The sequence below is a fragment of the Lagopus leucura genome, unplaced genomic scaffold (genome assembly GCF_019238085.1).
Source record: "Lagopus leucura isolate 7727_CA_CO unplaced genomic scaffold, USGS_WTPT01 Super-Scaffold_100002, whole genome shotgun sequence".
In the NCBI taxonomy this organism is placed as follows: Eukaryota; Metazoa; Chordata; class Aves; order Galliformes; family Phasianidae; genus Lagopus; species Lagopus leucura.
The window spans coordinates 85,933,726-85,961,417 of NW_024962263.1; the positions used below are offsets into that span (position 1 = coordinate 85,933,726).

The 27,692-nt window shown below is 37.6% G+C and overlaps 1 protein-coding gene across 1 annotated transcript in view; it reads right to left on the bottom strand.

The window, feature by feature from the left end:
- Positions 1-27,692, bottom strand: part of FAM135B (family with sequence similarity 135 member B) — a 120,180-nt gene that overhangs the window by 60,712 nt on the left and 31,776 nt on the right. The window contains exon 3 of the mRNA XM_042869670.1: positions 3,046-3,185. Coding sequence (XP_042725604.1) covers positions 3,046-3,185 — 140 coding nt within the window. The remainder of the gene's footprint in view (positions 1-3,045; positions 3,186-27,692) is intronic.

A 27,692-nucleotide genomic window follows, 5' to 3' on the forward strand; every position in this document is an offset into this window, starting at 1 on the left:
TTATGGTTATTTCTTTGATTTATTTCCTAAGAGCAACTCTATAAATGAAGTTTCCACAACTGTTGTGATGTACTTCCATAATATTTAACAGTTTATCCAGGATGTCAGTCTGAATGATCTGGCTGTCTCATCTCACTTACATTTCTGGAAAGTACAAATTCTACAAGTACTGTTATGTTCCAGCATGCCTCATTCTATCTTCCAACAGCTACTAAATTGTTCTCCAACTGAGCCAGCAAGCAAGGAGGCAAGTTACTTGTTCTACAGCTTGATAAAAAAAGGCAGAGCTCCTTCTTCAGCAAGATTGAAAGAAAATTAGACTTCTCTGTAACAACAAAGTCTGCAAAATCGTTTCAAATTCAAAGAGTACTGCATTCTGGGATGACATAGAAAAAGGCATTTAATACAGTTTTAGAGCACCATTTAAATGGTGAAAGTACGTTTAAGTGTCAGTTCTAGATGGATAATTGAGGTTTCTTCCACATAACATCAGACAAAAATTTGAGTATTCGTCTGGGCTGTGCAGAAATAAAACAGTAGCAAATAATCTAATCTTAACATGCACATGGCTATTTTCTATTTTCCTGTCTTTTTTTTTTTTTCTTTTTTTTTTTTTAATTGAGCCTATCTCATCAACAGAACTACTCTAGCACCATGAGAAGAAGGCATACTGCTTCCTTGATGTAATATTCGATAGCATCAGCTCTGTCAGCAGAAATGACTTGGAGCATATAAACTCAATACCCCCATTTTACAGCCAATCTTGTATATTTACCGTATCATTGACTTAGACAAAAAAGCAGCAAACAAATGCTTCACCCTCAATCAAAAATAAATACCACAGCAGTAAACAGATTTAAATACAACTGGCATCTATTGTGTATTAAATAAATTAAGTAATAAATAGAATGCACTGACCTATATGTAGTTCCACAAAGCTACATTGCAAGAATTGCATCAGACATATCAGATTGACAGACATGCAACGCTATGCAATACTGTCTCTCAGCAGTAGTTGCAAATATAATAGAATCATAGAATCAAAGAATCACCAACAGGAGTCTTCTGAGCATGGTGCCCTGTTAAGCAGCACTCTTTGCTTCCTCCCGTATTTATACTGAATTTTTACAATCCTGGAGGATTAAATAACACAGCATAAATCCGAGGCCTAGGAACATTAAGAAGTGAATTTTGCTAATCACCTAAGGCAGAAAGTTTTACAAACCTTTACTTTTTTGCATTTGATTCTTTAGACTATCTTCAGCAGCTCATTTGGGGCCAAGAAACCTGTTAATCATCATATTCTACACACTCAAAAAGTCAAAACAGCCATCATACAGAGATAAGGAACTTTTCTCTTTATAAAATCTCTCTGTGCAAACACAGAATTGGGCAGTTATCTTTTTCCCAAGGGGCCTCCTCTATAAAGGTGAGCGTGATGAACATGGGACAGAAGATTCAGGATGAGTTTTAACTGTGAGGAATCTAGTGGGATTATTTCTACAATTTTGTGAGGTGCACAGCTCTTCTGAATATTAATGCAAACATCATCAGAAATCATCGCTGCTTAACAGAGTGGAAACTGCTGTAATTTGAGGGGTGGGATGCTTAATCAGAGATGTTCCACTGTGGAAGTATAAAATTAACATTCATTTTAAAATGTTGGAACATTTGTTGAACAAATATTAATACATTTAATATTTTTTTCTTGCAAGCATTCAAACAACAATTCAAGGGGGCAATAAATTGATCACAACTTACGATGAAATAAAAAAAAAAGGGAGAAGGAAATGGAATATGAGAAATAAGTTTAAATTAGTTTCTTTACCATTTTAATTTAGATCTCTATATAATCCAAGTACATATGGGTTGGAATGAGTGCAAATAGAAATTTTAAATATCTTTATGTTCAAAGTTATACAATAAAGGTCTGTTGAGCATCTCTGGCCCAATACACAGGACACGATTCATGCTGGCTGTTCAACTAATGGGACTGTTCAACTGTTTTTGACAGCAATCTGTTCTGACAAAAAATAACTGATGTAGTATGTCTCTCATTACCACTGACAGAAGATCCTCATGCCATATATTCTGTACCAGTCGTGCAGGCAAAACACAGAAATGGCACATTGGCCACAATCAGTTGTCATGCTCGAATGAATCTTTCTCCTCCTTCTGTGTAAAATTCTGGAAAAATTGTACTCTAACATTATTCCTGTCTTGTAACTCTAAGATACAGGGAAAAACACTGGGAGACATTGGTTTCTGATCAATAAGAGGAAGTCAGATATCCCTCACAGGATGAGTGCTTCAGATCATGTACTTCATTTGTGTGGGTGCTTGGCTTGAGGGAGTTGTCACAAAAGGAAGGCAATAGGGACAGTAAGCTGTAACAACATACATTCCTGCTGTCTGGAGCAGTGATAACAAAAGCTAAGAGAACTTTGATGGAAAGGGATTGGGCAACTTGGTCACAATATTGTGGCTGCTGGGCAAAAGAACAGTCACAAGGAAAGAGGAGAAGGTAATAGTAATATATGATAAGGGGAGAAGCAAGATGCAGAAGACTTTGTCAGGTGAGATTGATCTATGCAGATGTAGAATAGGTGATCTAGTGCACAAATGACAAATTATAGTAGACACACTTGAGTTTGAGTTTCTGATTCACTGACACACTGCAGGATATCAACACATTATTCCACCAGAAAGCCATGGTGTAGACTATATTTGATAATAGGCACAGAGCCCAGGTTCTAACTGTCCTAATATAGATGTTAACAGTGTAGGCACTTGCATCTAAACAAATTATTCCAAGCACCTTCATCAGCATATATATATATATGTATATATATGATGAGTACCGGATCTCCTAATGCAGATGCTGACAGTAGGTCAGATAACTCATGTAGTCACATCTATTACTTATACTGATGAGACCTGTGACAGCACATAGATTAGTGGAGGCATTTATGTGATGGACACTTAAAGTCAGGTATGAGGAATCCCAACCCTCCTGTTTTTTAAGGACATCCCAAGACAACTCACCCTTTCGCCATCCAGAAGCAGATGTACTCTGAAGTTCATTGATTCATTAAGAATGATCTCTTCGTTCCTGTACAAAATCTGAAATATTCTGCTGTAAACGTTGTTTTCATGCACACAGGCAGAGCAAAGGCTGGAATCACCTGCACAAAACACAGACAGACTGCTGGTATGATTTCTGTAGGGAGACTATTTTCTCTCTTATGCTTTCACTTCATGATTATTTAGGCCAGTTTTATTATAACTCATAATTAAACACTTGCATTCTCAATAATTAATGTTAACGGAGCAGGTTGTTGCAGGTTTCCAATCACAGTATTAAAAGAAACAAATGTTAAACACAACCAGGCAGGTTGGATTTCAAAGTGAGAACAGCTAAACCTGTGTCAGCATTTACCCCAACTTTATTTCTAATGAAACCTAAAGCATCTTATGTTTCCCAGGGAATCTTCAGAAGCATGAGCTATGGGTGCTCACCTGAAATACTTCAATTTTTGTCTACAGTGAGCATATTTCAGAAAAGGGAACTTCCTTGCTACCTCTGGTGCTTCTAGAAGTCACTACCCGGGAGGGAAAACAACAGCTAATAGCACATTTCAAATGAGGAAGCCCAAAGTGCAGAGGCATCTTGGTTGAAATTATAGAAAAAGAATAGAACTACATTTCATTCAACTTGATGAAAGTCCTGTGAAATCCCACAGGCCATTGGCCCACGTGAGAGATTTCAAGTTGGCCCACACAGAACAGACTGAATGAAGGAATTTGAGAACCACAAGCCTAAGCTTCTTCCCATTGTTTTCAGACAGTCAAAGTTTTCATCTGTTTGTGCTGTTATGTCACATGAGAACAAATAAGTTTCACAGATACACAGGTAGAATTATCCCTTCCTAACTTTGAATTCCTCCACTGTATGCAGCTTTTTCTGGCTACAGAAGAACCTGTGGGTTTTAAGATACTATGACTACACAGGAACCCATGGGTTTTCAGACACTGGGCATATGACAAAAAAGGATGAAAGATTTTATAATGAAAAGAATTCTAATTTTCACCTGAATTCCGCTGTTTCTTAATTCTTCTTTCACTGACAAGAACAGAGCATTACTTGCTTAGCTTTCAAAATTACACTGAAGGCAACAACGTTTGCCTTGATGAGTTCATCCACAGGAGTCTATGATATTTGTGTGCATACCTAATGAGCAGCTTAGCACCAGAGTGAGGTTCTTTCCAATTCGGTCTTGGCAGTTAACTTGAATAACTTGTTAATGCTACTTCCATTGACACTGAGCAACAACTTGCAAAATTTACTTTCAGTCACTTCCATCGTTTTACAGCTTTCAGCTCAGGATGAGCCTGAAATTTAATTCTTTAGTGAGTGGTAATTTGTAACTCTCCTGATGAGATGTGTTTAAAAAAGGTGTACCAGAATCAGTACCTCAGAGAGGGACAGATCTTGTCAGGAAGCCAGCAAGCACACGCTTTTTAAAAAGAATAACAGTATCTCAGAAAAGTAACTTTTGGACATTTGGATCTGCAGAGCCTATTGTTTTGAGCCTATGATCTGGGGTAGGAAAAAAGTCCAGGTCAGAGTCTTAGGGACCACTGGTTTGTCAGGAGTTTCAAATCAGGGCTGGTCAATTCTGCTTTGCTAATGCTACTGCTTTGTTTCACGTGCATATTTGCAATCAGAAGATATACATAATTTGCAATCAGAAGATACTGAGTTGATACTGACAAAGGACTAAACATTTCCAAGGGTAAAGTATGTTTAAGGTGAAAAAAAATAGAAAAGAAGGGCTAAGAAAGAAAGAAAGAAAGAAAGAAAGAAAGAAAGAAAGAAAGAAAGAAAGAAAGAAAGAAAAGAAAAGAAAAGAAAGAAAGAAAAGAAAAGAAAGAAAAGAAAAGAAAGAACGAACGAACTAAATGTCACAATAGATAAGTGAATGGAGCCTTGACATTATAATCAATTGTAATCATTAGGTTTTGTGATGCTTGTCTGCTGGAACTGGAATACTGCAGACAAAGAAGTACCTTCTCTAAATAAATAAATAAATAAATAAATAAGTTAATGAAAAGGGTCAGTGGGAAAGAGTTCATTAAAAAGCAATAAGACTTCTGCTAATCAATTATCAGGACCACGGGGATGTCAACACAAACTACACTGAAATCATTTTCCTATTAACGACTTTCGCCAAGAACACCCGTGTGACAAAGTGTTTCACCTTGCTATTGCCTTCCCATCACATAGCCTTCCAAGTACTTCTGATAAAGTCCAAGCAGCCTAGAGAAATACACATTTATTTCCTGATGTTACACCCATTAGGCTAGAACATTTCAGCCTGATTAGCCCTTCAAAGCATGCAGTCGTATTTATTTTAATTTAAACCTCATCATATTAGAGACACTGCAAAAATCATATTAGGGTTATAATGCATTCTTATTCCTATCTGGCAGACAAAGGGAGCTTTATGTTATTTGATTTGGATATTGATATACCGCTACTCTTCTAAGATGGAAAGTTTAATGTCATTTACTTATCAAATGCACTTCTGCACAGACCATTGCTAGTGTGTAACTGCTTTAGGAGCCAGATTTGCAAGGTGGCATAAAGAGACATTTCTCTTGCTGGAAAGGTCAAAATCAAAGACATGCAGATAAAATACAGTGCTAAAAATTGCTTAGTTTAAGAACAGATCTATGTGGGTCACTCCAAAAGTAACGCCTTCAATTTATTTCCATGGAAACTCCTACATATAAAAAGAGAATTACACTGTTTGATAGAGGAAATTCTCTGCTACAAAACATGATTTTTTCATCAGTCACCACCATTCTATCCAACTCTCTATTTTCACCAGCAATGAACGAGAGCCGACATGCTGTGCTTGCAAAAAATCTGCATTTAGTGAAGGTGACCTATTGTCATCACTGCTGAAACACACTACGCACCACCTCACTGTGCTCACATGTAGCTTTTGGTCTTTAACATTCAGCAAGCATTAATGAATGGCAGTGTATACCTGGCTGCATGACCATACTAAAGCTTTGTTCACTCAAAAGAAGTGGTTCCAAGCCAGACAGATGTATCTGTAGCCTACTCCACAAAAACATCACCATCATCCCACTAACTTTTGCAAAGTAACTTTTGCAGATTTCTCCTTGTTCTTGGGAAGCTTTCTGACAGTTACGTTGTCCTAAATGCACAAACTTGTCAGCTAACAGACACAGTAGCAAGAAGGCTGGCATTTACCATGGCTGACATCCATCAGAGACCTAACCTTTGTTGGACTAGATGACCCTTCAAACTCAAACTACTCTACTATAATCCTATGATGATGGTTGCTAGAAGAAGACATAGGAGAGGAGAGCCACGAAGATGATCAAGAGACTGGAATACTCCCCTATGAAGACAGGCTGAGGGAGCTGGGCTTGTTCAGTCTGGAGAAAAGAAGGGTGCGGGGTGACCTCATTGCAGCCTTTCAGTACCTAAAGGGAGCCTACAAACAGGAGGAGAATCAACTCCTTGAAAGAGTTGATAACTGCAGGACAGGGGGAAGTAGTTTTAAGTTGAGGGAGGGAAGATTTAGGTTGGACGTCAAGGGAAAATTCTTTGCTATGAGAGTGGTGAGGCACTGGAACAGGCTGCCCAGAGAGGTTGTGGATGCCCCGTCCCTGGAGGTGTTCAAGGCCAGGTTGGATTGGGCCCTGGGCAATCTGGTCTAGTATTAAATAGGGAGGTTGGTGGCCCTGGATGTGACAGGGGGGTTGGAGATTCATGATCCTTGAAGTCCCTTCCAACCCTGGCCATTCTGTGATTCTGTGATTCTGTGATTCTGTGACAGAGCAGATATACACCTGTGCACATACATCCCCCTCCATCCTCCAGGACAAAGCATAAGGTGGTGAGAGAGAAGCTTGAAACTCTCCCAAACCCCTTTCTAGCAAAACCTCACCTACCCATACAGCTTTGAGTTATGTCTGCACTGCTCACAGGCCACGTGCACTCCAAGAAAAACACATGTGGTATGTGGAAACTGCTGGAAGCTCTGAATCCCTGGTGAGAGCTTGAGTTAAGACTATACTGACCTTCGTTTAGCTCTTTATTCCACAATTTCAAATATCTAGGTTTTGGTAAATTCAACAAGGAAAGACTAATCTTGCAGTAATTACCTTTGCTCAGTAAATTTTCTTGTCAGGAGGTGTCACAAATACATCTCCTGACACAAAAATTCACTGAGCAAAAGCTAATTATGCTATGTCCCTTAAACCAACAGGAATCCTGTTTCCCATGTCCTTTTCCTAAATGGCTTTTTCTTTACTGCTTCTCTTCTTTGGATGAAATTAGCCTTCAAAATATCGCAAAGTGAAAGAGCTAAGTAACAAATTCAGGTTTTATCTTCAGCCAAACTTAGTGAGAATAGAAACTACACTGTTCTGAGGACCATCACTAGGAGCAAGGAATTTGAATAGGGAGCTGTCTGTGGCAGACATGAAAAAGCTCCTACAAAATAAGCTTTCCATAATATCTCAGAGTATATAGAGATGAGTTGGATGGAAGAGTAGGATTTACTAAGTTAGTAAGTTAGCAATGGATAAGGAAATCTGTTTAACATCCTCAAGAAAGAGCAACAGGATCTGAAGAACATCTGAAGATAGTGTTGTTCAAATTGAACAGGTCCTTTGACCTTTCTAAGACCCTAGTACACAAAGCAGATAGAATATATATCCTCTCAGATTTCACTGGCCAGTTATTCCTACTGTCCTCTCCAGCTTCATCAGTTTCTTCCTTTTCAACTCTGAGCCTTTTTAACTCCCTACTTCTACTACTTTGGCTCTCGTTATGCCTCAGTTATCTCCTTTCTTACCTTCAAATCTTCTGTACTCTAATCACTGTGTACTCACTCTTTTTTTTTTTTTTTTTTTTTTTTTTTTTTTTTAATGTCTATGAAAATGGCTTGAGAAGGTTCAGTAATATTTCACCTTGGCAAATTCAATTGATAATGACACTCGCATATCTCAACCTCTGATTTCTGTCAAGGAGACTCTGAACTGGCAATATCTTGCTGTAGTGGAGACTTGATGATGAATGAACCCTCAGAGCCATTGATATCACGGGGATCCTTGCTGTTTGCTAGCAATAGGATTGGATAGTTTTTAAGGTCTGTGCAATCTGCTTGGCATATAAGTCATTAGGATGCTCCAATCTCATCAGCTAAATTATTTCCATAATTGCATTTTCAATTTTGCTTCCTCCTGCTATCTGTAACTGCTGAAGGAAACTGGAATAAATGTTAAGCAACAGTCCTTTTCAAGGACAGTAGGCATCCCTGCCTGAGACCCAGACTTGCCTGGGAGCCTTAGTATAAGGAGACCTTTGAGAAATGATGGAGCTGTGTTTCTTTGTATTTTATCAAGACTTACAAACACACAACTATCTAACACAGTCCCTAACCCAAATTTTCACATTAGATGATAAAATAGCCATGGGTGAAAGGCAATATATTTTAAAGAATTTCTAAAGAAAAATCAACCGTTAGAAAGGAAGAGGTACTTGGCTGTAGAGCTACAGAGACCACGCACAAGTAGAATGGATATCACTACATCACTTTGCTTTACTTTCTGGTCCCGCTGGGGGACCAGAGGAATGAAGAAAGCCTTGGTATTAGATCCTTTTCCCACATACAATTTTTCTATTAATCTTGTAGAACACGTCAACTGTAGCTTTACTGAAAACTACAGAGGGAAAACACCATACTTATAACTTTCTATTACCTCCACTTTTAGTACACTTCATCCTGGGGTTTGAAGAAGAATGATCAGAAAGTGGACTCACCCTGACCTTTATTCTCACCTTTATTCACTAGCCCAGAGAAGCAAGACAAATCAGTAATTTTTCAAAATAAGGAAGTAGGAAATGTGATGACTAGGTCCCAGCATTCTGCTGCTGGAGAAATTACATCACTTTCTATCCCCTAAGCAGGACAGAAAACAAAGTCATATTTGTTATTCTAAATATAAAATCACAGCTCCAGGGAATATCAATATGACAGCCCTTTTGAAAGACGACTTCAGGTTTACATCCTGCCTTCTCCAGAATTCTGCCTTTGCTCTTTATTGAGTTTTGTGTGTGAGGTCTAAAAAGGAACAGGAAGTGATTACAGTGTCAGAAAAAAATCCATATGGAAAAGTAATATAACTTCAAAACTATCCTCCTTAATGCCTTTACATCCACAGTAGTGGAAACAAGGTAATTACTAGAAAAATCCTGAATCTTTCTTGCCATCTGAGGAAAGTATTATTACACTACTGCTCAAATAAATGGAAATTTAGAGTTCTGCTAAGCTCTGATTTGATGAAAGATATACTCTTCAATAACACGGGTAAACCAAGCTGCTGTAGTTGTAAACAGAGCTTTACCACAAACATTTCATTATGAATAACAGCACACACTGAAGCATTTATATCTCAGATTAATTCAGACTCAAGAAACATATCATAGTCTATATGTTTGGGTTCCCACACAAGCAAATGTCACATTCCTTCAAATGCAGTTTCATTCTCCTGGTCGCTCGTGCACAGATAGATGAAGGGCACTGCAACACACTCACTTGAGAAAGAGCTCTGAGCATTTCAATACCTTCCTACCCACAGGCCTTATGTTACTACCTACGCAGCCAAGCTGTGTCACCGGTTCCTGTGATCTTTCCTAATCTTCTTGAGTAGAAAGTCATCTGCTGGAGCATCACAGAAGAAGGCAGTGTAAAATTAGCTTGCTGCCCTTGCTCTGAAGCAAATTAGAAACAGTCATAGTCTTCTCCCACAGCTCAATGGTGAGGATGGGTCACTGAGTGGTACACATAGCAATGTCATTAAAATCTCAGCCTGGACTATCTGTATTCCACCTGTGTGTAATCTGAATCATTTCTATGGCGTGTATCTTCCCAGTTAGTACTGTCATAAACATAACCCCAATATGTCTAGTGGTTGACTACATTTTCCTGTCCAGACACACTGTCCTTCTGATATTTGGCATACAAAATTCCCACTAATATCTCTAATATCAAAAGAGAGATGTTTCTTGTTTAGAGTTCCTACAAAATACTTGTGTATTTACTAAGTTCCTGTGTCATCTAATTTCTTCTACTGTTGCCAAATTTCTTGAACACTTGTAGGCCATGTTAATTTTTCTATTTTTAGTGAAATTTAAGATGTGGACATTCCTTGAATGAACAGTATGCTATCTTGCCAGAGCCTATGCTCTTCACTGTAAAATAGAACCAAAGATCAGAAAGCCTCATGCAAATAGCAGTGTTTATCTAACTTGCTTTTTTCCCTTTACCATCTGTTGGAACCATATGTCTTCTTAAATAAGAGATAATTATAGGTCTCTACCACAACTAATCAAATAGTGCAAACTGTGGTAAACTTCAGCTGGAAATTTCATTTATTCTATATGAAAATTCTTCCTAAAACAGACATTGAGGTAGTGATCTTACTCTGTTTCTTTACTCTTGGTATACTGTAGTTGTAGCTGAGACACAAGTTTGTGTTAAGGTATGGGATAAATTCAGAACAATAAGCATCAAAGAAGAGTTCACACAAAGTACATTAGCAAGAGAGACCTTGGGACTGAAAGTGACTGTCTAATGAATATCCATTGCTATGTACTCTACCTGAGCACTTAATGTTCTTAGTTTTCCTTCACTGTCCCTGTCCTGTTCCTCATAATCAAAGTAAGAAAAGAAACACCCTTGTCACAGACATATATGATTTTTAGAACTGAGTAACCTGAGAAAAGAAGGATCTGGTACTAAAATTAAATTTTGGAAGAGAGATTCCAGACTATTTAGAGAACAGTAAGTCTCTTTATAGGCTTAAAAAAGACAAGACTTCATTTTAATGTCCAATGGGCATTAGCATAAATGTCTACTTGTATAAATGTGCATTAACACCATTCATTCAAATGTTTTATAACCCACCAGTGCTAGTGTCACTTTGCATTGCTTTGCAATGTGAAAGGACTGAAGGATAAAAATGAATTCAGTCCTAAATATGGAGAACGAATTGTTGAAGTGCCTTTCAAATAACCCAAACACTAGCTATGTGTTTCAGAATCACAGGAATACAGAAATTTCAGAATGTTATGCCAACCTTCCAGTCAATTTAGTACTATTCTGGCAGAAATTAAGATTTTCTGAAAAGAAAGGCAAATGGAAGAAGTAGTATGTTTTGAGTTACTTAATTCCAATGGTAAGTTAGGTAGCTGCTTTCCATTAAAAATTTCACAAACTGTTTGTGTGCATTAGTGGTGTGCAAAAGAAGAATGCCATGACAAGAAGGCTAAAGCACATTGTTTGAGAGGGGAGCAAGAAAAAAGAGGGAGGGGAAGGAAAACATCTCAATTTTCCTCACTACAAATATTTACAGATTCAGATATGTCAGAGCTGAAATACAAAACAAAACAAAACAAAACAAAACAAAATAAAAATCAACTCTGACTGTATGTACTGTACAGACACAGCAAGCATAGGACCTTCTAATTACTGTTCCAGTGCTCACATAGCATAGCTGGCATCATTTTATCAACACCAGTTAACTGAATCAGAAAAATCCTGAACTAAAATTACAGCCTTTACATTAAAATAGAGATTGAAGGTTTCCCAGCTGAGGACATACGAGTTTCAAATTTTCTGATTAATGGTGTGGATTTGGAACTAAACACCCTCCTAATGTACTATTGCCACAGTACCATTTATGCTTATTGCGTTCAGGAAGGTGATGGATGGACGTCATATATTGACCAAACTTTTGTCTCCTGCACTATAGTTACCTGCGCTGGACTCAGAGGATAAATTACTGTGAATTAAATAAGCAAAACTTTTTTCTGACAGTCAAAAATATTACAGTAAGTTTAATTATAAGATGTGAAAGGCAGCCCCTAAGATTCCACCATAAAACAAAAAGCCTGAGGATCCAGCAGAAAGGACTTCAGACTCTAAGTGGAAGGATTAAATTTTCTTCTGTATGTTTTATATCTTTTAGCAGATATTTTAATTTCTAATCAGCTGAGGCATAAGAATGCTCCTCTCCTAGGTCAGCCAGCTCTTGCATGATTAGTGATTTAATTGCTGAACTGTCTACACAGCTCAGCACAAATATGCAATAAAATTATTTTTTCTTACTCACTTACTTCTCCAATTAGATTCCATCAACCTCTGCCATTCCATCAGTAAATTTTTTGCTTTATGCACATTATTTTCAATTAAAATCCTGCATCTTCATCTGGATCACACATGCACATAAATCAGCAAGAGACCTATCATACTTTGTCAATGCATGTCAGGCACAAGCCATTTGGCTTTCTGTCTAGGATTTCATTAAACCGCGTTAATGTTCTCTTTCTCAGTGATGTGCCAAGAGTATCATTAGTTTTTCTTCCTTGGATTGATGTCTGGTAAGGCTATTCATCGCCTTCAGTCTGAATTAAGGATCATTCAAGAAAAGGAACCCTTACCCTTTTCTGAACAGGCTGTCTTTTTGTTTGACACAAACTGTGTACATCTCATGGTTCTGCACTAAGCTCTTAAGACAACTTAGCACTATAAGACTAGAGGATCACAAGTCTATTCCCCCTAGCCTTCCTCAACAAAACCCATTTAAGATACTGTGACTGAAATGGGCCGCATCTTGTCTGTCCAAAAAATCTCTGAGACAAAAGGGTTTAATTGCATTTAAAAATAAAGATTACCAAAATTTTACTTCCACCATCTTATAATTAGGGAACTTGCACAGAAATATGGTGAATCAAAAGATGATCCTGAGAATCAGTGGTAGAGCTGGAAATGAACTCTAATTCAGTGTAAAGAAAGGTCTCTATTTACCATCAAACAGAAACATGCTCTGAAATGGCAACGCTAACACCATGCAGCATATGAGAGATCTGGATGCCCAGTGCTATCACTGTTCCCTTGAGAGACACTGGGCAAATCATGAAGCTTCTATGCGGCTCAGTTCCCACAGGTTAATTATTCCTTCACTTTGTATCTCACTTAAAGTCTGCAGCTGCTATTTTTAGCCCTGAGTTTTATTACAATGCTTATCACAGACTATCAGTCACTGTGTCTACGTTAGCGAAGAAACACCTACTAAACCTAGGATAGAAGCCTTTGATTATCTTCACAATAAGTAAATCGTGCAGATATTTCCCTTGGTATAATTTTGCAAGTGACAATCATTTATACTTTTTTGTATTAGCTTTATAACATCTCAAATCTCTTCCTTCATCATGTAAACCCATTCATCAACACTCCTAATGATTTAGAGATCAATAATCCCAAGTGTAATCCATGGGACAAATACACATCTCTGACTTAAGCTGAATTTCAGGCTCTTAGATCTCCAAATCTACGCAGTTGTCTGCTGGAAAAATTGTCACTCCTTGCAAAGATCAAAGAAGAAAACAGATCAGAAGTGTGCTGCTGCAGCTTACAGTTTCTTTCCTAGCTTTTAACCTCTTTCCTAAAGAATAATACAATAAGAAGTAAATATTCAATTGGTGCAACTTTGGAAACAGCCTATCATTTCTGATGTTACATTGAATGAAGAGAATGAATACGTAATTATATTGTTCCTCTGGATTTCAGTGGCAGGAAAGCCTAAGAGAAGAACAAATACTGGAGATCCCAAATGACAAATACTCTAGAGTAATCAGAAAAGCAAGCCAATGTATGAAGTAGTGTAAGAGGAAACAAGAGTCATAGAAACAAACTCCGTTCTCTTTTCAGTGCTTTTATAATTGCTTTAAGCGAACAGAATGCTGGTTTCCATTACTCCAGGAATAGTAATTTAGGTTGAGATTGTTCAAAAAATGTGAAGAAAAAAAAAATACTGTTCATTTTGCATTAAGTCCTTTACATATGTCTATGTACTTTTAAGGATGGTTACCATTGAAAAAGAAGGCTATGGGAAATAATATGAAAGCCTGTGGATATGAATCACAGCCAAAAAAAAAAAAAAATAATAAAAAATAAAACAAAACAAAACAAAACAAAAACCAGCCTAAGAGTTAACTTGTTCTTATTTATAATTAATAGACGAAATTTAAAGACTTGATGGGAACTTTTCACACAGGCAAGAAGAATGAAAAACCGAGGGGAAACTGGAAAACATCCAATGTAGGCTTGGCAAGAACCTTTGGCAGAAATGTTAAAAGCTTTCATAAATTAAAATGAAGGAAAAAAAAAAAAAAGAAAAGAAAATGAAACGGAAGGAAGACTTGGAAATCTATAGGTTTTCTCATGACTAAATCATTACTGCGTAAGAAACACCTCAGTGCCTGAGTTTTCCTGGAAAATATGTGGAAAATTTAACAACTAATTGCTTCCTTACCATATATCTGAGAGATTCACACACACAACTTCACTTTATTTTTTACATCCCTATCAAGATATATGGTATTCGTATGAAGCTTTATCAGCTAATACAGACTTCAACGGTGTTTGATGCCAGAGAATTTCAGTCTCGCTGTCTCAACAAAAAATTTCCTGTGATGACACTTAAGTTTGTGTTATTTCAGCATCTCCAGATACTTTTCTATTCTCTTTCTGTCTGAAATTCAGTAGTCAAGCTCAGAATTTGTTTACATGGTTTATAAGATAAGTTCCAGAATCATCAGCTGGAAGAGTTCAGCAATTGAAGATACTCAGAACTGCAGTTTATCCGTACAGCACAACAACCATTTCAGTGCATTGGTTAATATTTTGCTGTTACAGATTGTCTTGCCAAACCCTTCTGAACTACAACTGATATTCAGTGTTTTTTTTTGTTTGTTTGTTTTATTACACTGTTCTTTCTGTGTTAACTCTGCTATATTCTTCTGTGCACTGAAGACGGGTTCTTTTTTTCTACGCTGCCTACCATGTCCACGCTGTATTTCAGATCACACTTTTATATGGACAGATATCCTTCAGTATGTAAACAAGTAAAGAGGCTTGACATTTCCATCAGAAATTGTGGATGTAACTTTTTTCACAGAGCTCTTTCAAGACTTCCATCCCATTGCCAATCTATCAGTTTGTGAATCAATCACTCTTCTCACAATTGTCAGGACTGATTAGCCTTTGGAAGAAGATGGAAGTAGGAGGTACTATGAAAGCTCTTACAAGCTAGTAGAAGACATGCACAGCTGATTGGTGTTTAACTAGTATTATTTGGGGAGATTGTGCTCCTCCTTTATTTATTACTAAAAAAAAAAAAAAGGTAAGAAGGAAAAAATAAAACCATAACACAGATATTAATTCAGTTCAAGTGACCTCAGCACTGAACTTGTGAACTTGAAACAAGAAACACCTGTTCTAGCTTAATCAGACTTTTTCTGGAGTACTGAGTAAATTACATGTGACTGGAATAAAATCTTGGCCACATATTCAAAAGGCTGAATCATTAGTACAAATGCCACCACCACCCTTCTATTTCCAAAAGCAGGAAAATTTAAAGAAGCCTCATTCTCTGAAATACTTTTCAGAACTTTCTGAAGACAGAGATGTAAAAATTCAGAATTTGGGGAAAATGGTCAACTAATAAAGTAGCAATGATGGGCTCTGAATTTTTTTTCTTAGATGCAACTGAAGTTCTGAAGAAAAAGTCAAGAAGGCACTTTGCAAAGATGACTTCTGCAGAAATGCTAAATCAGCCAAAACTGGGGCTGAGCAGTTTATTGAATCTCTTTTTCGACAATCAAGTAAAGAACCTAAAGGACAATAATATCTACACCTAGTAAATATGTCTTTAGTAACATTTTGCCACTTTCTTAATTTCTACATTTTCCTTGCTGACACTACTCAAATTCAAAAAGCCCAAGGATGGCATTGAATGCTTTTTTCCAGAAATACTGCTTCAGTAAAAAAATATAGGTCTACAAGTTTCAAGCAGAATTTCTAAAGCTGGGTCAGCACCTCTGAAGACTGCTCATGTTAGGACAGCATCTCTTCGTTCAGCACAGCTGCGCTATTCCTGTTTCAAGAACATTGTCATATCATTTACTAGAGGGTCATTTCTGGAAACTCTTAAAATACATGAAGAAAAAAAAAAAGATCACTTTCAACTCAAACCTGCAGGCTTTAAAGAGTAATCCCAACTGGAGAACAATTCTTTGCTACAATTTTCATACGTTTCATACAGCTCCCTGTACGACTGAACTCTTTCTTTCTTCAAGCTGTTTCCTTTTGGCAGTGGCCATATACTGAAGTCTGACTTGTACTCAGATTGTCATTAAACTTGTAACAACAAGAAGCCCCTGCTAAGCCTGAGTAAAAATGAAGATACTTTGCTTATTTTATCCAGTCATATCTGCTGCTGAGCTTTTAATTTTTCAGGTTCTTCTCTTATCCACTTCTCATTTTTTAATCTTTTAAATTAAGGATAATTACTCTGGTCCCCTTGGCCAATGTTGGACTATATTTGGAGAGATGGAAGTGATTAAAAACAAAGGCATCTGGGGCAAAAGAAAATAAGATTTTCAGTGGATTGTAAAATGTGTGGACCCTATGACTGATTCCCATAGAGACACTGGTCCTTCTTGAATTATTTGAAACATGGGACGGCATTTAATAATTTCTTGTTTTCACAAGTTCACCACTGAAACACTGCTAACCCTCTCCTCTAGTGATGGGTCAGAAAAGGGGTTCAAGAAAGGTAGGAGGTTCTTCAGATGCAGAGCAGAAGTTCCCTGTAGCCAGGAAAGGCTCAGGGGCACTACATGAAGCAGTTCTCCACATGCAGCAATGGAGGAGCCCATAGTGCAGCAACGGATGAGGCCTGGGGGAGCTGCAATCAATGGACAGCCTCCACAGGAGCAGACCCGATTTGGAGTGGCAGCCATGGAGAGGAGCCCATGGTGAGGCAGAAAGGCTGGGGGAGCGGCTGTCCCTGGGGACTGCATGGAGCAGCGTCTGAAGGATGGGCCCTGTGGCACAGAGCTGCATTGGAGCAGTGCTTGGAGAGCTGTAGCCTTTGGGAAGATCACACAGTATCATTTAGGGAAGGATGGCATCCCATGAGGGAGACCCATGGATCGGGGCAGAGAATGACCACGAAGGAGCAAACACAAAGTATTATGGGCTGACCAGAATCCATTTTCTGTTCTCCCATACTGATTTGGGAGAGAAAGTAGAAGAGAGTGGATGGATAGAAGGTTTATTTAGTTTACCTTTAGTTTCTCCCTGCTCTAGTCTGTTAGTAGTTGGTAAAAATTATATTGATTTCCCTAAACTGAGGTTGTTTTGCCCAGGATGATGAGTATCTCCCTCACTTTGTCTTGACCTTGAGCTCTTTCTTGTGCTTTCTCCCTCAGTTCTTTTCAGGAGGGAGTGTGAAAGAGCAATGTGGTACAATTTAGCTGCCCATCAGGGTGAAACCACCACAAGTGTAAATGAATGCAGTAAAATCCCATGTGGAAAGCAGGCTCGGTACCTCAGAATATGCATTTATAGCTAGAGTCTTAAGGAATAGGGAGGATTCAGTACAATTTTAATACATATTCTACAGTACCAATCAGCCTATGAAGCGTTCAGCCTATGAGTACACTGTATAAAACAGCAGTAACTCTTCCCATGCTCACCTGAGTTTGTATTCACCATCTTACTTTGCTTTATGAGTATAGTTATCAGGCTTCTGTTTGCAATCACCAAACAAGTACCCTCACAGACAAGGCAAGAACTAAATTCAGTTCACTTGAGCTTTTTGTTTGTCAGCTAGCTAATGTGAAATATATCCCTAAGAACATCCTCCTCCTGCATGCAAACGTGTCAGTAAGTACTTTTAGTTCTAAAGATGCTCTTCACAAGTTAGCCTCAGATTTCTTTCTCGCATAAGCCAATTTCCTGTTTCACATAGCAATTATATAAATGGAGGTGAAGTTCCCAATCACTCCCATTGGCTTTTCACAGCTCACAAGTTAAAAGATGAACAACGTTAAATAACTTTCACATCAGGATGGGAAAAGAGTTGACAACCTAAGCTTAAAAAAAATACAACAAAGATATTCAGGTACATTTTTTTTTTTCTTTTTATGCCCAAAGGGCTATAATAAATGGTTGAAAACCCACTTGTAGATGATATCATTCAAATTCACTGTGTGCAGTCACTGAATTTCTTCTTATAACTAACTGCTACCTAAACAAGGCAGGCACTATGCAATGTAAAAGTGATCAACGCTATGAATAAAATCTATTTGATGATCAACACCATGAATTAAATCTATTTGATGAGACATGAAAGCTTTCAATGTTGTTTGAATTGCTTGGCAACAATCCACCATATGAACACATGCCTGTCATCAGATCTTCACAATTTGAGTTTTTCTCTTTCTTCATTATCACTCATGCTGCTGATTGTGGTTGTTACTCATACCCACTTTACAGGTAGGAACCTAAGACAGAGAGTGACTTGGGTCTGTTTCCTCAATATTCAATATAAGCCAATGAAAGTCAGGCACTTGAGGGACTTTGAAGTTCTGGAGCAAAGTGCCTTGACTGGCATCGGAGAGGAAGTCTGTTGCAGAGCAGGAAATTGAAGCCAGATCTCAATGTCCAGCAACAGTCTAGACTCCCTGTCCTCTTCCTTTCTTCCTAATATTGTAGAAACTTCAATTACTGGAAATCAAAACACACATTAACTTGTAGTTTAATTTGGTTTCATTAAAATCTAAAATGCAATTCTGAAAAAACAGCCAATTACAATCCACAGACCAAAGAAATTCATGATAAAACTTTGCTTTGGTTTCCTGCTTGCCACACCATCATGACAACACAAATTAATTCCTTGAATCCCATCAGAGGTCCTGTGTTATTTCTTCTAATCTAAATTCTGAGATTCTGAGCTCTGGTGAGTGTATTTTTAATCAAATATTATTATGACTAGTACCACAAAGATACTTATTGTGTTATTTGTATAAGAAGAGATATTTCATCCCCCACAAATGTAATACCTACTTTATTAGTAGTTGTTTTGAGTTATTATGGTAATTCTCAATGCTTGCAGGAGAGGAAATTAAACCTTGATATTTCTGAATAGTCACATGGTGACAAGTCCTTACTTCCACACACTTAGAACAGAGTCTACTAGTAAAGCTCCTCAGATCTACATCAAACCAGTACCACCACATAGTCACATGTTAACCTTAAATAAAATGTATAACCTGGGATCTGTTGTATCCTATTTTAGCTGCAGAAAAGGCAGGTAACAAATTTGATTATTTTTATAACCCATAGACAGAAAGAAACACCTAACAGGAGAAAGACATCGTAAACCAAAATTCATCCTTCAGGTATGTAGAATCGAATCCTCCCAGTATAATCTGTTGTTGCCAGAAAACTTACACTGTCATTCTGGGCTACTCAGTCTCTGTTTAAGACTATTATAGTCTGTAACTATTGCTAAGATTATGTGAGGAAATCCGTTCCCTCTTCCTGAGATCACAAGCTTGATGTCAAGATCTATGAACAGTGACACAAGAGCTGAACCCTGCCAAATGTATGACAGAAACTGTAGACATGATATTTCTACATGTATACAGAAACTGTAGACACATACTAAATGTAAGTCCAGAGTGAAGTGATATTTACTCTATAAATAAACATGTTCTGGTTGAATCGTAAGAAGAGTGACAAAAGAAGGATAGACATAGCTGGTAAATCCAGGAAATAACCATATTACTGTGACTAGAGTACACTCAACACAACAGTAGTCTTGCATGAGGCCTTAATCTTGACCAAAGACCATCACTGATGGAATATCTCATTCAGTAAGAAGAGGGGGCATTCAGGAGGAGTTGCATACAAAACTCACTCTGTACTTTTTGTTACTTTCATGGATAATATCTGCTCTGTTTTTAACTTCTAACAGACAAAACCTAATATTTTCATCATACATCTCTTTGGGGTTTTGGTCTTTCTTGGTGGAAATCGTGAAAAAAAACTTGGTATGAGATCAACATCTGCACAACAAAGCATGATGTTCATACCCTTAAAGTAAACTTCTGCCAGGACAAAGGAACACTGCAGCTGGTTTAAAGAAGTTCATAGAATCATAGAATCATAGAATCACAAGGTTGGAAACGACCTACAAGATCATCTAGTCCAACCATCTCCTCATCACCATTGCCACCACTAGCACTAAACCATATCATGCAGCACGTCATCCAGACACCTCTTGAACACTGCCAGGGACGGCGACTCCATCACCTCTCTGGACAGCCATTCCAGTGCCTGACCACTCTGAGAGAAGAAGTTCTTCCTTATGTCTAAAATTGCACTCATTTGCAGAAGTATATCAGGTCAAAGCTATATAGAGATTTTCAATGGTGGTTTTGGGCTTCACGGTACAAACATAAGTTCCTTCTTCCTAAGAATTTGTCCTTAAGTCTGAGTTACCTCACAATAATAAGGCATGCTGATCAGTGCAGGTAGGAAGTATTACATAGAAGTGTCAAGATCTAGTAGTAAGTAATATGCAAATACAAAAAATCATTAATCAGTGTATTTGACCTGTATAAAATAAATTAGTTCTTTTCCCGCATGTTTTACTTGTCTTGCTCTGTATCTTCAGAGTACATAAATATGCATCTGCATGGATATCTATGTACATGACAGGCATTTAGCTTATGTTTCCCAGAAAGAACATTGCCCAGCAAACACAAGGATTTCATCTGTTTAAGGGTAGCCTTGAGTTGAAGAAGGTGTTAAAGATAAATTTTCTAGGAAGGAAGCATCTGGCTGCATATATTATCATTCCCAGTCAATGTGCAGTAGGGACATAGCAAAGATAGGAAGAACAATACTTTCAGCTGGTTGCAGCTTAAATCTCCTTCTCTTTGAATAACCCTTGATAGGGAACTACTGACATCTGGTCTCTGTTTCATACTCCTAAAGAATCTTCAGCATTCCCTCAGCCCCAAGCTTTGACGGTCACAGAGAGCCATAGAGCAGTGTGCTAAGACAGATCTAAACTCAGTCCATGATTCACCACCTGGATTTGGTTGCAGAGGTGTCCATCACACAACAACAAGGCACCAGGCACTGTGAGGAGCCTCTCATGTTGGAGTTCTGCTGAGGACTGACAGTAACTTTGGTCTGCATTTAAAGGATGTAACTTCATAGTTTCCTTCTCAAATAATAAAAGAATGTGTCCTAGTAACCTCTGGCCCCCCTACTATACTATCAAATCTGGAGTGCTAAAGACCAATGCCTTCCATCAAACTAATCCTTTTTTTCTGGCCATGTGCCAGCAGTTGTATTCAGAATGTGAAACCTAAAATGGTGAACTGCTGCAGAAGACTTACCAAGCACGCATTTTTTATTTCTGCTAGGTTACCGTGTCGAGGTGGGGGATAAATATTTTTATGAACAGAATTACTCCCCTAATTTTGGATGGGGTGCAGCAGCGATGATGATGTTGAAGCCCTCTTCCATTTAGGACATGAAACATATTCAAAATACTCCCACCTAAAAAAATGTCAGTTGTTTTAACTACATTAACAGACTCCCAGATTACTGTTATCATGGCAAGTCATTAAGCAATGTTAGTAGAAATCATAAGTCAGATATTTCCCTGTTCAGATCCAATTGTATTACATACTAAAAATTTTCAAGACCATAAATGATCTTCTGCTCTCCTACAACGTCACATGTCCAAGAATTTCAAAGCAATTTATAACAAGTCATTAAGCTTCACAATACACTCATGAAAAGATACAATTAACCCCATTACATTTACAGTGGAAACTAAAACAGAGGCTAATTGCTCAAGAACAGCACTAGGAAAAAGGGCCCAGCAATCATAGAAATTAAGGAATAGTAAATCCTCCCGGGTCTTCAAATCCTCCAGTTATCATATGTCACACATAACATACATTATAAGTTCAAGCTAATCCACTGTTAAAAACATTCAGGGGCTTTTGCTTCCATTAAGCACCTACTTGAGATTTTGACTTCCAGTACTCACTGGCTTAAATTCAGATATACTAGTTGCCATCCACTTGTGCCATGTTTGTTTTTTTTTTTTTTCTATTAGTTTAACCAAATGCAACATCAGTAACACAAAGATCATCTATACTATCACAGTCAAGCTTTTTTATAAAAGCAACGAATTCTAAAATAAATTTCTCTGACATAAACAACAACCTCAATTGTGCAATTTCATGACTGTTTATATTAATATAATGAGAAAGTTTTATCTTTATTCATAAGGGATACAGCGTTTGTTGCCTAGATTCTATTTTTTCTGCATCAGCCTTTGACTCTAACATTCAATGTCTATTAGGTAATGTGCAATGATGTGCGATATCTTTTCCTTCTTTATGAAGAAATAAGAAGTCACAGTGCCATCTTTCATCTACATGCTGGTTTTCATATGCTTTCCTTTGCCACTCAAATGTCATTCAGAGCACTTATATACTTTCACAAAACAGATCTTTCAAGGTTGTAGTCTGAAATACTAGATTAAAAAAAGTGTGGCCCACAGTGGCTGCAAGGTAACTTCATCACTTTCTCCCTTATAGAGAAAGACGCAGCGAGTCTACTACTCTACTGATCTAATCTTGATCTATTCTGGGGCACTACTTGGAGGCACATCTAAATGGATGCAGAGCAATTTCAGGGAGTTTATGATCTTACGAGTGAGCAGTGTGGTGGTAGCACATTTTTAATGTGCACTATAACTTCACCCACATGATCAAGTTACATGGTATCTGCAGTAGAAGGTGACCTTTTACTACCTGTTCATAAAAGCCAAGCATGCAATTTTGAGCCTTGTTGTTTTCTACAGAATGTAAGCAAATACACTGTATATTTTTATGCCACTAGGTATATAATTTAGAGTTGAGGTGAAATTAGAAGTTTTTGTAACACTGATCCTTAATCTAGCAAAATTCTAAGTGCTTATCCAAAACAAAACAAAACAAAACAAAAATAAAGAAAAAACCAGAATCCATTAAAAATAAACAAACAAACAAACAAAAACAAGACTGTTTTCAAGCTTCAAGTCACAAACCAGCATTTTGCTATGCAGAATTTTACAACAGCCACCAGAGAAGGTGTCTTCTCTTACCAGATCAGCTCGCATTCAGAGAGACTTCATACAATGTGAAGCAAGATAAACAGTGATACTGTCAAAAAGCATGAGTAAGGACCCGAATTTACATGAATCACTATGTAGAAAAGAATAAAAATTTGTAAATTTGTGGGAGTTTTTTATCTCCCAAATATCTTGCAGCTGTTTGAGCCATTAGGTTTAATATTACACTTCATTTGCTTCCTAACTAATCGTGCCAGTGCAAAGACAATGCAGACTGCTTCATGTCCACATAAAAGATGTGAGTTTTGCACAAAATCAAAGACAAAAAGAGAATCATAGAATCACAGAATATCCTGAGTTGGAAGGGACACACAAGGATCATCATATCTAACTTCTCCACACAGTGCCACCCAAATATCAAACCCCACATGTGAGAGCACTGTTCAAATGCTCCTTGAACTCTGTCAAGCTTGTGGTCATGACCACTGTGCTGGGAAGTCTATTCCAGTGCCTGGACACACTCCTGATGAACTTTTTCTTGATATCCAATCTGAACCTCTTCTGTCATAGTTCATGCCATTCCTTTGTGTTCTACCACTGGTCACCAAAGAGAGGAGAAGAAGAGTATTTGACTAAATCTATAAACATAATGTATACATTACATAAACATATAAACATAAACATATACATTACATTACTGCTTTGTGCAGAAATCTAAGGAAAGGGAGTGTTGGGTTCCAGCATTACCTAACTGTTGTCTCACATCATTAAGGAATATAAGTCGAAAGAAGGAAGAAGGTTGGGATCGTTCTTCTACTCTTCAGAATGTTATACAAAGCTCAAGCCTTGTAGTTGAGCCTCCTCAAGCCTCCTCCTTGTAGAGGAGGGTTCTAGGCTGCTATTCAGAGCAGACTTGTTCTTCACGCAAACAGACTCTGTGGAGCAAAGGGCAAATCAAAACTGGGTATTTCCCATGAGAACCTGTAGTCCAGTGCCAGGACTGATTAGCATTGCTGTAGGAGGTTGCTAGGCACTGCTGGACAAGTTGCCTACAGGAAGTCTCAAAGGTCCTGCTACAGATGGGATACTGAGACAGATGAGAGCACCCACACAAAAAGACCTTTCTTTAAGGGCAATGTAAGGATCATCAGTGAGAAAGTGATTTGACTCTAAACAGAGTTTTACACCATCACACACACCTTCTGTACAATTTAAGAATCAGAATGAAATCTAAGGACTTAAAAGGTAATCCTAGACCAGGAAAAGTGCTGGTGCTTAAATTAATCTATTTATTTACTGACTTATTTCTTCTCACACAGAATGGATAAATAAGGCAGCAGTAAAAACAAAATTGAAATAACTGCATTCAAATTCATACTTTTTGTTTATGCTGGTCATAACAATTTCTACTTCTTTTTGCCTATGTTCAGCAAGAAGAAGAATATCAAGAAGGTGAAGACTATCTAAAAAAGAAGACAAAGACAAAAGAAGAAGACATCAAATCTCTTTGATTACAGCCACTAAAAAGGCAACGGGTGTTCCATTTCTGTTTATTATAAAAACCTTTTCATAGATAGCAGGCCAACCATTTATTTCAAGTGGAAAACATTAGCCCTGAATAACTATCTATAAAGATACGTCATGGTTCAAACACTAGACCTGTGCTTTCTGCATGAAGCACTGGCTGAGGTTCTGGGGCTGAGGTTCAAAGAGCATCAGACCAGCTGTAAAAATGGTTCTTTCTGGAAACAAAAGAAGTCATGAATGAGTGGGGGCTCTTCAGCCTGAAGAAAATGAGGTTCTGGTGAGACCTGATAGAGACCTTTCTGTATTTAAAGGGGAAAGAAGGAGACAGATTCTTTAGTAGGGTCTGCTGTGATGGGACAAGGGGAAACGGTTTCAAAATAGAGAGGGAGATTTAGAATGGATATAAGGAAAAACTGTTTTACAATAAGGGTAGTGAAGCTCTGGAACAGGTTTCCCAAAGATGTCGTGAATGCCCTACCCTTGGAGACATCCAAGGCCAGGCTGGATGGGGCTCTGAAAACCCTAATCTAGCTGTAGAGATCCCTGTTCATTGCAGAGGATTTGGATGGACTAGGTGACCTTTAAGAGTCTGTTTCAACTTAAACGAGCCGATGATTCCATGGTTGTATGATCTCCCTCTCATCTTGACATCATTATCTTTACTGGAACATAAATTTTCTGCTGATGGAAGATTTTGAATTTCCTGCTAAAGGGAATAGCTTTTTAGTTATTTGGATCCTGTTGTTTATCTTACACATTTGTAAAGTTATTGCCATTCATATAATTGCAACTTTGAAGAACTACCATCATTTTACAGATAAGGCAGAGACAAGGACAAACCATTTGCCCTTCTGTCTATGTCTTCTGTTTCAGTCTGTAGGCTACAAGATTTTTCCGAGCTGCCCCTTCCAGTCCTGCCAACAGGAAATTAAACCAACCAGCACTCCTTGGCTGGAATATTAAATTAAGCAAATATTTCTGAAAAACCCCATGAGTACACTTGAATGCACAGAAAATTCTATCATTTTTCCAACTTATGATCACATCTAATATATAATGCTAATCTTCAGGGCTATTAATCATAGATCAGTGTCCTACACAACTGTTAAGAGTGCAAAATACTTTGCTGAACTTTGAATTCAATTCCAGATTCATCAAAATTCAATTCTGACTGCGACTTCACTGTATATTTTCTGTCCATATACCAAATATATGGTGAAAATATAACTGTATTTTTAGTCTTACAAATTATAAATAAACCACTATTTACACAATGTCCATCATTTTTTAATTAATAAATCAGTGTGAAATTCCAGAAGGAAAACATGAATTCATTGTTTAGATCACTACCCTTGTGTCCCTGTTCTCATATAGCTGCTGTTTGAGTACTGTCCAGCCATAACTTTTGTTGAAGAAACTGGAACCAGGTATGTAGAGAAGTTCAGACTTTATTTTTTTATTTTTTTATTTTTTTATTTTTGTTAGTGCTGGAATAAAATCTTAAGAAAAGAAAAGGCAAGTTGATGTTGATCTCACACTGTAGGTTTCTCCTGTTTCTTTCTTTTAGATTGAGAAATTATGCCAAAACATTATGTAAAATCCTGATCTAGCTGTAAATGTATCTGTTCATTGCAGAGGTTGGACTAGATGATCTTCAGTGGTCCCTGTTAATTCAAACAACTCTATGATTCTATGATCATTTCTTATTGTTTGCTAGGGCAGCCACAGGCACCACTTGCTCTCTCTGTTGCCTGATTCAACTTTGCTGCTTTTTATTATTACTTCCTAATTTGCACATAGACATGAAGCTCAAAGTGCAATCACAGCCTTTTTGTGCCAATCCTTTTACAAACAGAAAGGAATTGCCTCTCTGCAAAACTTCCTGCAACTTCTTTTATAGTAAATGGAAAGACATAGAATGATTCAACTTATCTTAAAATAGACACGTTAAATTACTCCCTCAAATTACCTATTTCTTTATTCTGACTATAAAGGTAGCCCAGCTGCTTTGCTTAGGAGGAGATGCTCACAGCAGAGACATCAGCAGTTAGATGATTCCTACACTTAGTCAGAGGTTCCCATGGCTTCTTCCACCTCACAGATATAATTCAGGTTGCAGATTATTTATTGCCTTCCCATAGAACACAAACTAACACATAAGACAAATATTTCCTGAAAGTATCAAAAATTTGTTAGAATAAGATTTGTTCTGAAGCTTACACGTAAATAATGGAAAATATTATTTTCCACTGTGCAAAACACCCTCATTGAAGAACAACCAATATTAGCTGTATCTTAAGGTATGTACATATGTTTCAGATAATGAATATGAGGTTCTTGTATAAAAATGTAACCTATTTATCTAAGGATTCTTCACGGAGATCAACATTACCACCTCTGTTCAACTGATGGGGCACAGACATGAGAGAGGGCTTGCCAACAGTACTCCAGAATCCAAGTTTACTGCTTTATCCCTCAAATCCTCTCTCGTGCAATCACTAAGACATCCCAATACTCCCAGGAAGTCATCGCTCCCTGCAGCATTCCTATAATGGCTCACTGACCAGAACACTGAGATACAATAATGGAATCACAGAGGTTGGAAAAGACCTCTAAGATCATCTAGCTCAATTGTCCACTTATCACCAATATTGCCCACTAAACTATGCCCCTCAGTGCTACATCTACACTTTTCTTGAACACCTCCAGGGATGATGACTCCACCTCCTACCTGGGCAGCGTGTTCCAGTGCCAAACTGCTCTTTCTAAGAATAAACTTTCCCCAGTATCCAACCTGAACCTCTTCTGGTGCAGCTTGAGGCCATTACCTCTTGTCCTAAAAATTCACCATCCATAAATATTTTTAGAAAAAGTCTGAAGAAGTGCTCATGGTCCTCATACAAAAATAAAATTGCAGTTTCCTGAATTGTTTACATTTAGTTCTTATTATTTTAGACTCTAATTTTTTTTTTTTTCTGCTCAGATGTTTGGTGAAGTCTCCAGATTATCATAAAAATCATCAACCAGAAATACCTAAACCTGAAAGTAAAGCATATGAA